Source organism: Crocodylus porosus, unplaced genomic scaffold (assembly GCF_001723895.1).
Source record: "Crocodylus porosus isolate Cpor-Errol unplaced genomic scaffold, CroPor_comp1, whole genome shotgun sequence".
NCBI classification, from domain to species: domain Eukaryota; kingdom Metazoa; phylum Chordata; order Crocodylia; family Crocodylidae; genus Crocodylus; species Crocodylus porosus.
Window position 1 is genome coordinate 62,758,390 of NW_017728931.1, and position 11,572 is coordinate 62,769,961.

The following is an 11,572-nucleotide window of genomic DNA, read 5'->3' on the forward strand; positions in this document are numbered from 1 at the left end:
GACCCCAGTATTCTTTCCTGCCATGGCAGGGGGTCGGACTAGATGATCTGCTCAGGTCCCTTCCGACCCTAGAAACTATGAAACTAAGTATTCCATGCTGTACCAAAAGGGGGAACATTATCTGCAGGTGGTCACTGATCACTGCTGGCCATTGCCAACGCTGCTGGCAGCGACTGCAGGTGGTCACTGACCACTGGTTGGTGCTCGCCACCCTCACTCCGCCTCCCAACACTGCTATGACCACCTGCAGGAGCTCCCCACTCACCACCACCATGCCCCTGCCGCCTGTGGGCAGTCGCTGTGTCCCCCCAGCCTCCGGGGACATGCGTCGTTCATGCAGCTCTAGATAGCTTCAAAAGTGGCTGCTCCCATGAAAATCTGACCCCCTCATTTCATACAGAACACACACAAAATGTAGTGTGTTCTGTAACTTGCGTCTGTGAGCACCCAGCCTGTTGCTGTTTTCAGAATGGGGGTGGGGTGGGAAAAGGGAGCTGAGGCAGTTCAGTCCGGGTTTTTTTTGGCCCTCCCTGGAGAGTGGAGCGGGTGTATTGGAACTCCAAGGTGGTAGAGGTGGTGGGGGGACTCCAGTTCACCCATCCCACCCTTCAAACCAGCTAGGGAGCCCCAAGAAAGAGCTCCCCTCATTGCCTTTCCCCCCCTCCCATTCTGAAAAGAGGGAACATTGGCAGAGAGCTGTGGCCATTGCGATGGGAACCTGGCTGCAGGCTCCCAGCCCACAGCTAGATTTCCCTCCCCCTGAAACCAACACTGAACTTTGCAGAAAGCATTCTGAGTTACGGCTGGGAGCTGCACTTCTGTCTGTACCCCACAGGTCATCCAGCCCAATGGTTTCCAAACTCTGACAGATTGCATACCACCTTAAGTACCACCAGCCAATTTGTCATATAAAGCAATTATAATAAATCTGTTAAATGTGTACCACTGACAGGTTGTCCGTGTACCACTGGTGGTACATGTACCAGATTGGGAACCACTGATATAGTCTAAACCTCTGTCTGAGGCAAGATCATCCCTATCCAAACCATCCAATATGAATCTATGATCTAACATCTTAGTAAAACTCCATAAACCCCAACATAACACAAGGCATAACCCAGCACAGGTAAAGCAAAGGGATAGCAACAAACAATCCACGTAGACAGAAGTCAGAGCCGCATAACTCCAATAGGAATTAGAGGTGCACTGATATACTGGTCCATATTGTATCACCACCGATAAAAGGAAAATTGACATTATCGGCAATTGGCTTTTTTGGGCTGATAATGTTATTGATAAATGCTCTCCACGCATGTGTGCAGCCATAGTATGCACATGGCAGAAGTGTAGCCTGGCTGTATGGAGAGCAGTGTCTGGTCAGTAAGTCTGTTGGGGAGAAGGGGAGTGGGGGAAGGCACACTAACACTCCCCCACTGAGGTAAGGAGTGGGGCTGGGGAAGGGCAGGGCCTGGGATGGAGCCACAGGGGCTAATTTGTTGCAGGTCAGGCTCACCCTTTGCCCCTGGAGCCTAGAGGTAAGTGGGGGTGGGGGACAGGGCACAGGCAGCTCATCCAGGGGGCATGGAAGGGGGAGGCAGCTGCTGCCAGTGTGTGTACCCCCAGGGGAGGCATGTCCCCCCAGATTTGTGTGGGGTTAGAGGGGAGGCTGCCTGCTCGGGGCTATGCTAGTCTCAACCCCAGCCTAGTCCCCCTGCTGGGAAGTGCTTGGTGCTGGTGGGGGGCAGGATGGGCAGCAGTGCTGGGAGTGGGGGCTACAGCCACCCCAAAATTTGCCGTAGCTGCCTACCCTGCCCCCACCCACCCCAAGCGCATCCCTGGCCCAGCTCCCCTGCCAGGGAGAGGCTGGCACATACCCCAGCCCTGAGCCCACAGCAGGAAGCCCACTCTTGCCCTGCACACAAATCTGGGGGCATATGTCCCTCCATGCCTCTCCTAGGGCGCACACAGTGGCAGAAGCCGCTTCCCCACCCCCTGGATGAGCCATCTATGGCTCCTGCCTGTACCCTGGCTGGGCAGCCCCAGCCCCACTCCATCCCTCACTGTGGGGGCACTTATCTTCTCCCCTGCCCTCAAGCCCCTTCCCTCCCCCATGCTCCTTCCCCTGCACAAGCTTCCCCCGGCCAGACCCTGGCAGGCTGCATATCAGCAATCAGATGGGTATCAGCCAATATGGTTGGTTAATAAATTGGCCATCAATATCAGTCAAAAAAATTTTTATTGGTGCACCCCCTAATAGGAACACCTATAACATTACCTTACAGGGAGGCAAAATAGGTTTCTTTTTAAGTGATGATGGCTTAAATGCACCACTTTGCCTGCATCTTCAGTATGTAATCAAGGTCCCATAGTTATTAGATTTTTTTCAGATTCATCCAACAACATCTCACCTTCTTGAGCCCAGTAGCATCCTTAGGGGAGGGCAGACTGGGCAACTGCTCAGGCCTCCACACTTTAAGGGGGCTAATTATTTTTTTTTGGGGTGGGGGGGGAGTTTTTGCAAGGAAGTGGCTCTACTTGCATTTTACACATTCAACTACTAATCTAATTCCGCCCAAAACATTAACAAGATCCAAAAGACAACTGTGGTGGGTTAATATTTACCTGAGTACATACCCCTAAGGGGCCCCAAATGACTCTCTTGCCCAGGGCCCCAACAACTCTAAGGCCACTGCTGTTGAGCCTCTTGGCAGTGCCTCCCATGCAGGGCTGAACTAATGTCTGTAGTCAGTTACACAGACTGTGGAGGACAGTAAAACAAGAGCAGGGTTAGCAGGAGAGCTCAAAGCAGAACTGCAACGGAAAGAATAGCTCACAGTAGCTGAATATTAAGATCATTAAAAAGGAGGGTGGGTTGTTAACACCTGTGGGGTTGAGAAGGAAACAGGTGGATTCCAATGAGCCACAGCCAAGTGCCTCACTCAGTAACTACCCAACTAGAAATGCTGCTGCTCTTGTCCAACCCTTCATGGGATCATGGAAATGTAGAGCTGGAAAGGACCTCAAGCGGTCACCTAATCCAGTGTTTCCCAACTAGTGGCTGTGACACAATGGTATGCCATCACAAAGGAAGAGGGGTGTCACTGAATTTTGCCTTGGCAATGGCCTACAGCGAGACCATAAATAGTGGGATAAGGAATGCAAGGGAGACATTTCATTCATGTAAATGTGTCTTGGCCTGGAAGAGGCTGAGACACCCTGATCTGGTCCAGCCCCTTGCTCAAGCAGGGCGGTCCCTGACTAAGCCTTTCCAACCATCATTGGATGGAGTGAACTCGGGTTCTTGCTCCCTGTTTATATGCATATCTTTTTTAATTCGTGTATAAAGGCACCTTATAGCTGACTTCAGCCTACCACAGCTAGCAACTTCTCTAAAGACAAGCAGGGGCGGGGACAGCAGGAGTCCACAGTACTAAGGCAGCGGGACCCACGTGCCTTTCTCTTCTCGTGTGGTCGGCAGATGGTGCCCCGGCCTCCGCGCCCCGTCTGCGAAATGGGGATAAGGAAGCTCACGCAGCGCTCAACACCGCCCAGCACCCGGGGAGCCTCCGGTGCCCTGCTGGAACGAAGGGACCGAAGGCTCCAGCTCAGCGCTTCCAGGGCGGCAGCAGAGACCAGGCCCCATCTCTCCCGCCCAGGAAGTACGGCAGCGGCAAGCCCGCGCTTTTGCCCCGCCTCCCTAGCTCTACACTTATTGGCTGCGCCCGCGGCACGAGGACCCTCTCTCCCAGGGCCACGCCCCTTCCCACGCGTCACCGTGACTACCGCAAGGGCAGCGCGAGCCTGACAGTAGTGCACGTGGCTCTCCACGTTCCTCCTCCCGGTCCCCCCAACCGCAAGTCACAGCCCGCAAGTCCGAGGCCGCGGGCCCCGCCCCGCCATATTACACCTCCTTTCCGCACTACATTTCCCGGCGTGCCGCGCGGGGGGTGGGTGAGGGGGCGGTGACGTTACCGGAAGCGGGTCGCGGGCGACTTCCGGTTGTGCGCGAGCCCCCGAGCGGAGCTGAGACCCAGCGGCGCCTGAATCCCGATCAGACAAGATGGCCGGCCTGCCCCGCAGGATCATCAAGGTACCCGCGGCCCCGGCCCGGCTCCCGCCCCCGGCTCCCGCCCCTAGCTTGGCCCGCGCGCGGTTTCCGGTGTCTGGCCCGGGCCCTTCCCCCCACGCCCCTCGCCGCCCGGGCCCGGGCGCGGGTGTGGGTTAGCGCGAGGGAGGCCCCATGCGGCGGCTGCCGGGCCCGGGCGGGGCCTTGGCGTAGCCGCTTCCGCCGTGGCGGCGGGAATGAATGGGAGCAACGGGACCGCGGCGCGGGTGCCTCCTGCAGGCCGAGCTTGCGGCCCCGGCCCTGGCCCTGGCCCCTGCCCGGCCTGGCGGGCGCGGTTGTGACAGCGTCGGGAACCGCGGAGGCCGAGGCGCCCCCGCGTGCCCTGTGTCCAGCGGCCGGGCTGTAGTGGACCAAGCGCCGCGGCCCCGCTGCTGGGGGGGCCCACCCGATGACTCAGGGCTCGCTGACCCCCGCCCCCCACAGCAGGCAGGGGCCTGGCTGCGGGCCCGGGCCTTGCCTTGGCTTCACCGTTGAAAGGTCCTTTAAAAATAGAGACTGAGAGGAGGGAGGAGTGTTTGCGGCTGCAGCGTGTGGCCTGCCCGATCCTGTTCCTCCTTGAATGCTGTCGCCCAGGGGCAGCGCCGAGGCTGTGCTGGCCTGGGGGAGGTGGCTCTGAGGGAGCAGGAAGTGAGAGCCTGGTCAGACTGTTTCTGAAATGGAAAAGGGGATAACAAGGTGGGCGGTTTGCCTGCCAGGTGCTAGAGTCCTGGTTCTCATCCTTCTTGGGATCGACCCCTGGCTCCCTTGTTAGTCTAGGCCCTGTTGGGAAGTGGCAGCTCTTCCTTTTCACTTGTTTTTAGACTGTGGAAACATCACAGAGCAATAATGTTGGTCTTACAGAGAGCTCAGAAAGACCACCACAGGGCAGGATGTTGTTGGCACTGTGGGTTCCTGTTTGAAATTTCTGGGTGAATTGGGCTTGCACACCTCATAAGGCTGGAGCTCCAGGCACTTCAGGTCCCTGCAGCACCCTGGTTGAGATGCAAAGTACTAGGTTCTCTGCTTTACCAATAAGATATAATGATGACAAGCTAAATTTTGCGGGCGCCTTAAATCAAAGTTATTTCAGTATTTATGTGCATACGCATTGCTGTCTGTTTAAGACAGTGTTGATTTAGAGCTATGTCATGTTGACTTTTTAGCTCGTACTATGGTTTTGTGGCTACTGTAGGGGATCCAGCCAAGTACTTTGTATTCATGGTATTTTTTAATAGTAACATGGGTCCTTTGAAATCTGTTTAGTTTTAAGCGATAGTGGACCATAAACGAATAGGCTAGTTTTTATATTGACTTCTACATCTTAAGGAAGAGATGCGAATGAAATAACACAATGCATTTTTTTCCTTGAGGCAGCATAACATTAATCTGTGATCTTTATTGTGGATCTTTCCTTTTAGCATTATATAAATATTAGTCTTATTAGCTACAGCTCCAAGTTTTGAAAAGTGATGTGAATTCAAGCCCTCAAATTGGTGATGATTGGTTCTGTAAAAATAACTTTGTTCAAGTAAGGTCCATTAGTTCTGACTGGAAATAATAGCACCATTGTTTCTTGCTGAAGTGAATGAATATCTGGTGCACAACTTATGCTGTGAAGCTGCTCTTGGTAGAGCATGCTGAAAGTTGGCAACTATTACAAACGTCAAGGCCCAGGATATGCAAAAAGTTGAAGTAAAAGGTATTATCAGATTGTCTGTAAACAAAAGTGAGTAAGGCTGTACCTCCCTATTCCCTCTTATTATATTACCTATTTAAACTGTGCAGAATTAATATTAAAGATGGTGAAGTTGATTACCAGTTTCTTAATGTTTACAATTGCTTAAGGGATTTTAAAGACAGAAATTTTAATATAATTTGATAATGTCACTTAGCTAGCTATCTCAATGCAGTTTATCCAACACTGCAAATATTACAGTTGGTTAATACCATGTGGTGGTTAATGTCCTGCAGTATACTAGACACAACTTATTCTGGAGGCCTGTAAAAACTCTATAGTGAAGCTGAATTTTCTGTTTGTTTTTTTTAAGGTGGCCTTTGAGTACTATCTAAACTTCTAAAAATTAAAGGATCTATCTGCAAGGTTGCACAGGTTTCCCTCCTGTGCTTTTGTATTTTTGTTTTTCTTCCTACTTTACAAAGTATATAGTAAATTGAATAATTCATTTCTAAGATTGGTTAAAATGCAGTGCCTCAAAGTTAATTTTTTTAACTCTTTATAGCTTAAAATTCACTTGACCTCAAAATTTCAAATCTGTCTCTTGTAGAATGCTGTTGTGGAGGATGCTGATTTATTTATTTTTTTTAAATATGTGCATTAGGCTAAGTGTGCAGTTCCATGTGTACGTTATGTATTTGAACTTTAGTCATATAATGGATTGCAGTGGTCAGGGTTGTAATTATGCATGAATTGGAAAGTATCATATAGCCTGTAGGTTGAATCCAGCTTATGTGACTTGTATTGTGCAGAATCTAAGTTATTTTTTTAATATGTGAAATTTCTTAACTACTGTGTCTGAAGAGAATATACCAACTATAACTTGTTTGCCTGAGTCTGCAGACAGCCTGAAACAATAACTCTGTTAACTTCTCTATACCTTCTAGCTTTTGCGTTGATATTAATTATTCCATTGCTGATTTATTTTAGAAGGTGGACTGAAGCCCCTTGTGGTGGGAATTTGGAGATACAGGAAAGGAAATACAGAGAGGTGAGATGGGGAGTAATGGCAACAGGAGGAAGCAAAGGGGCATAAATAGTGGTGGCTTTGGGGAGAATATATTTTCTCACTGAATGGTATTTAATGCAACAGTACATGACTAAATACATGGTTTCATTAGCATAAAAAATCCTTGATTTGTGTAAATTATTTATGTCTGTGGAAGACTTGCAGTGGACTGAGGGGAATAAGAGATAATTAATTTAAATTTCAGGCCTATGGACTATAATAGAATAAGCAATCCAGCATTCTTCTCAGTATGAGAGAGTTCTTCTTCCAACAGCAGAAAAATGTCTGATATTCAGGTGAATTATAGCCTTTTTCTGCAGCCCGCCTCTCTCCCTGCTGGTTCACTGACTGCCCTCTCTCTCAACAGAGAACTGTTTATGGATGTCTTGTTACTGCAGTTGGGGATTTTGGGGAGCAGCCTAAGTCAGTTTTAATGGAGATGCTACCAAGCATATGCTATAGAGGGACAGAATTTAGTAACTTGTTTGGGAAGGATGGGTCAGTATTGCTTGGGAGCATAGAGTTAAGGCAGCAAGATAGTGAGGCTTTTGGGTCCGTACATTCAGAGTGGGAGACTAGAGGTACTAGTTTGTTTCATGTGGATGAGATGGGTTGGCAATGGAAATACCAACCACCTACGCCTGAAACTAGTTCTTAGGCATTATCTGAACTAGAGGAACTAACAGAACCCAGTATATTTGGAAAAATCAGTTTTCCAAATCATCTTCGGTTCAGATTATGATAAAGTACAGCATGGTTCAGCATACTACAAAATAAGTATGTGCCTTTTTTTCTTATCCCTTACTTAATAATAAAAAGAGACGTCTTCACCTTTCACAGACAGTAAACTTAAACTTTTTTATTAAAACATTTTAATCTTTTTATTTTTCTAATTCTTTTGCATGCTGCTAACTTGTAACCTCTTGAGTGGGAAGTTGAGTTGCATCTCATTCTGGCTGGCATTCAAACCATCTCATTGTCATGTCAAGTGCAGCATGAATGCATACAAATGGTACGGGCTGCACTGTGTTGTGCCATCTTCGACTGAATCACCATCTTCTGAAACTTTTTGTGGTTGATACTGATACAAGAATCTCATCCCCATTAATTAGTTATTATCCAGGATCTATTTCATCATCATCATGTGGCCAGTTGTTGACATTGCCAGTTACAATCACTGCAGCTGCTCATGTAACAAAGCATTTCCGTGATCTTGGTGTTTCATCAGGCTCTTCCTCATTAACTGATTCATCAGCCATAATGTCTGTGGACCAAATTTTTTCTGTATGCATAGTGTTGTGGACAAAGCTGGTTTATGCATCAGCAACCATGTAAACAGTTTTTCATGTTTAATTGTTTGTGTGGCTTATCATTCCCCTTCATTCTGTATCATTGTCAAGAAGGCAGTTGTAGGAATTCCTTTTCTGCAGTATCACTTGATAGTTTTGATGACATCTTGGTCAGTTAACTGAATAACAAAAGTTACAGTTGATGGCAAAAATTGGCAGCCTAATTGTACCATCCTTAGTTTTGCACAGTGTTGTTTAGGGGTGGGCAATTATTTTGGCTGGAGGGCCTCTTTAGGAATTTGGGTGAGCTGTTGTGGGCTCAGGTGTCAGGGGGTGGTGAACTGGGGAAAGTGATCCTATCTGGGTGCCAGTTCCATGGGCAGGGATGAGTAGGGAGCAGATTGGGGCCTGGGCCCCAGCTCCATGCTGTCACCACCCCGTAATATACCCCGTAATCTCACCCTTATCCAACCTTCCCACTTGTGGACACCACTCCACAGCTGCCTGTGGACCCATCCCATCTGCTCAGCCGAGTGTGCCCTACCCATGAAGGTCCTGGCAGGTCTCCATGGGGACCCCACCTGCCCTTGGCATTGGGTGCAGGGTGGATGAGTGGGGGTGCCCAGCAGTGGGGCTGTGTCCAGCGGTGGCAATGGCAGCAGCAGCCAGAAGGAGCCACCCCTCGGCTGTTGCAGAGTCCTGCCCTGCTGTGTACCCAGGGGTGGTGATGACACCAGCAGCATGTGCCAAGGCACAAGCTGCCCCCTGCACCTGGGCTAAGAAGGGCCAAGGGACTTGTGGTGGACCAGATAAAATTCCTTGGTGGGCCAGATATGGACCGTGGGCTGTGTTTACCCTAGCTTAATTGAATGATGATGTGTGGACTGTTGGCAAACAAAGTTTTTGCTGCTGTCCAGTAATGCTTGATGTTTTCAGCTACTGGAAAAAAAAAAAAAACAGGTCTCAAGTATGCAACCCCTATAATTTCTTAAAAAGGAAATTCTAAACTTGCTAACTGTGGGATAGCCAATTGACAGTATCTTGCTATGTGTTTGAAGCTTGTAGATGCTCTGACATCACTTGAAGTTCTGTAAATGTGCTTTTATCTTCAAGGTGGGTTGCTAATAAATTTATTTTGGTAGCTTTTGCCATTCATTGCAAATGTTCAGATATGGACTTACCACTATTCTTTCCAGAGGAAACCCCTCCCCCCCGCTTTTAAATTCATATTTTTGGCCAGTTTCCATGCTGTTACTATGTTGTTGCAATTGGTTGATTTAAACTTGCAAACAACATTTTACTTTTCACATAGATCTTTCTCATACCATGCTTGTCTTGTAACTTTGGAACTTTTGCATCCACTTCTAAGATATCAACAGTTTAATTTTGTCTGCTGATGCTAAAATGGCATACTTTCTGTTTTGTACTCATGGTTACAACTGTTTGGGAGGTGAATAGGGATTGTGAGTGGTGTAGGTAAGCAAATTACAAATTCTGCTGCTCAGTAGTGTTTAGGAGGACACAAAAAAGCTTGTTTAGAAACCTGAGTGGTTAATTAGCATTCAGATAGTTCACCATACTGTATGTTGATGTAAATCCCTAATTCAGATGTGCTGCACCAATACACTGCTGTACAGTACACTGCTGTAGTGTAGTTCAGTAAATTGTCTTTGTGAGCTCCACTTCACACTAGAGCAATGCATTTGCAGCAGAGGGAATATGCACCTATTATATCCCATCTGTGGGTAAGCTTCACATAGAGCTTGCCTCATAATGTACAAGGCTTCAAAAGCATTATATTTCTGAGGAATTGTCCAGAATGAGGGAAGCCAACCTCTGGCATGGGTACGCTTTGTATGTCACATAGCAGATTGGGCAGGGAGTGCAGAGGAAGGGGATTGGAGTAGTACTCGGAGTGTGCAGGCTTAATGTTTTGCGTGCTGGCCAAAAAGATTGGCCTAGGTTGGTCCAGAACATGATATTTTTGGTGATGAGTTATCCTCTTTTCTAGTGGCACTGATATTAATTGAGCATCTTGTTACGGAGTGTGTACAGTACTAATGGAATTAAGTGGCTTTGTAAGTATCTGAATTGTGGCTGATTTGTCTGAGAGGGTGACTCTTTCTGTCTTTGGTTCTGTAGATGGAAATAGGCATAACTGATGGACTGTAACACAGTACCTACTGAATACCATACTCCCTGGTAATGTTGAAAATAAAATTAAAAAGGTGGGGGGGAGAGGTCGGTGCAGGATATAGAATTCCTGCATCTGTTTAGCAGAGGCACAGCTTCAAGTTCCTCTGTAAACCAAAGAACCAGTTAACACCTTTATAATATGATGCAGTGTGACCCAGAGAACTTGTTTTATGGTGGTTTTCAACTGCTGCTTTCACACCAAGTTGCCCAATCAAAAGTGAGCAGCTCAGCTGTTTGCTTCTGCTTTTATTTCATAGAGAGCTGCTTTTCTGATCAGTTGGAGCTCATCCTTAGTCTTGTGTAGAAAGTCAGAGAAACAGCCCCCTTTGCAGTTTGAATGTCAACCAGCAGAGCAATTCAGCAATCCTAGGACATCTACTTGATACGGTTGTATACATCCCCAGCTAGTTGGCAATCCCTCATCTTGTCTGGAGGTTTTGGAACCTAACCTTGCAAAGTATTTGGGTTCTGCTTTACTGATGTTGCATCCCTGCCCCAGGCTATATATATAAAAGCCTTAGTCTGTCTGTTTGTAACACTTTATTGTAACGCTGGTTGGCTGTCTTGGCAGCCACTCAGAGTGTGAATATAGCATTATGGACAGTAGGTGGTGGAGCACTGCCATGACAGTGGGGATGGGGTGAGGCCTGGCCTCCCCCTCTGCACTGTGGATGAGGTGGTGTGTAGGGGGGAGGGGGGAATGGGACTGGGGCCATCACGGTGAGGGAGGGACAGGGGGGTGGCCCCAAACTGCCAGGGGGAATGGGGTTGGGCCTGAAATGGGTGGGGTGGGGAGACACAACAGGGTCAGGCCTGAACTTGGGGAGTGGGGGCTCAGGGCCGGAAGCTGGGCTCTGTCCCTACTGGCCCCCTGGTTGCGGGTGGGGGGAGTGGCCTCTGCCCCGAAGCAGCAGGGTAAGGGTGGGGGGAGCAAGCCTGGCCCCGGGCCTCTGTCCCTGCTCACCTTCCTCCCCTGGCAAGTGGTGGTGACGGAATGGACAGTCCAGCAGTGCTGGCCCTGGTCCCCTGTCCCTGTAGGTTGTGGCAGCGGAGCAGATAGAGGGAGGCTAGCCCTGTTTCCCCTGCTCCTGAAGGCTGCAAAAATGGGGTAGACTGAGAGGTGGGGGTGGCAAGGCCAGTGCTGCTGGCTATGCCCCCCCCCCGACCCTCAGGTGGTGGTGACAGAGTGGATGGGGTGGGTGGGGCCAGCAGATGGAGTGGGGGGAGCGCGGCTGACC

General features: G+C 49.0%; 1 protein-coding gene across 1 annotated transcript in view; it reads left to right on the forward strand.

Moving 5' to 3' along the window:
* The first annotated feature begins 3,987 nt into the window (after positions 1–3,987).
* UBE2N (ubiquitin conjugating enzyme E2 N) overlaps positions 3,988–11,572 on the forward strand; it is a 26,145-nt gene continuing 18,560 nt past the window's right edge. The window contains exon 1 of the mRNA XM_019545245.1: positions 3,988–4,090. Coding sequence (XP_019400790.1) covers positions 4,061–4,090 — 30 coding nt within the window. The 5' untranslated portion in view covers positions 3,988–4,060. The remainder of the gene's footprint in view (positions 4,091–11,572) is intronic.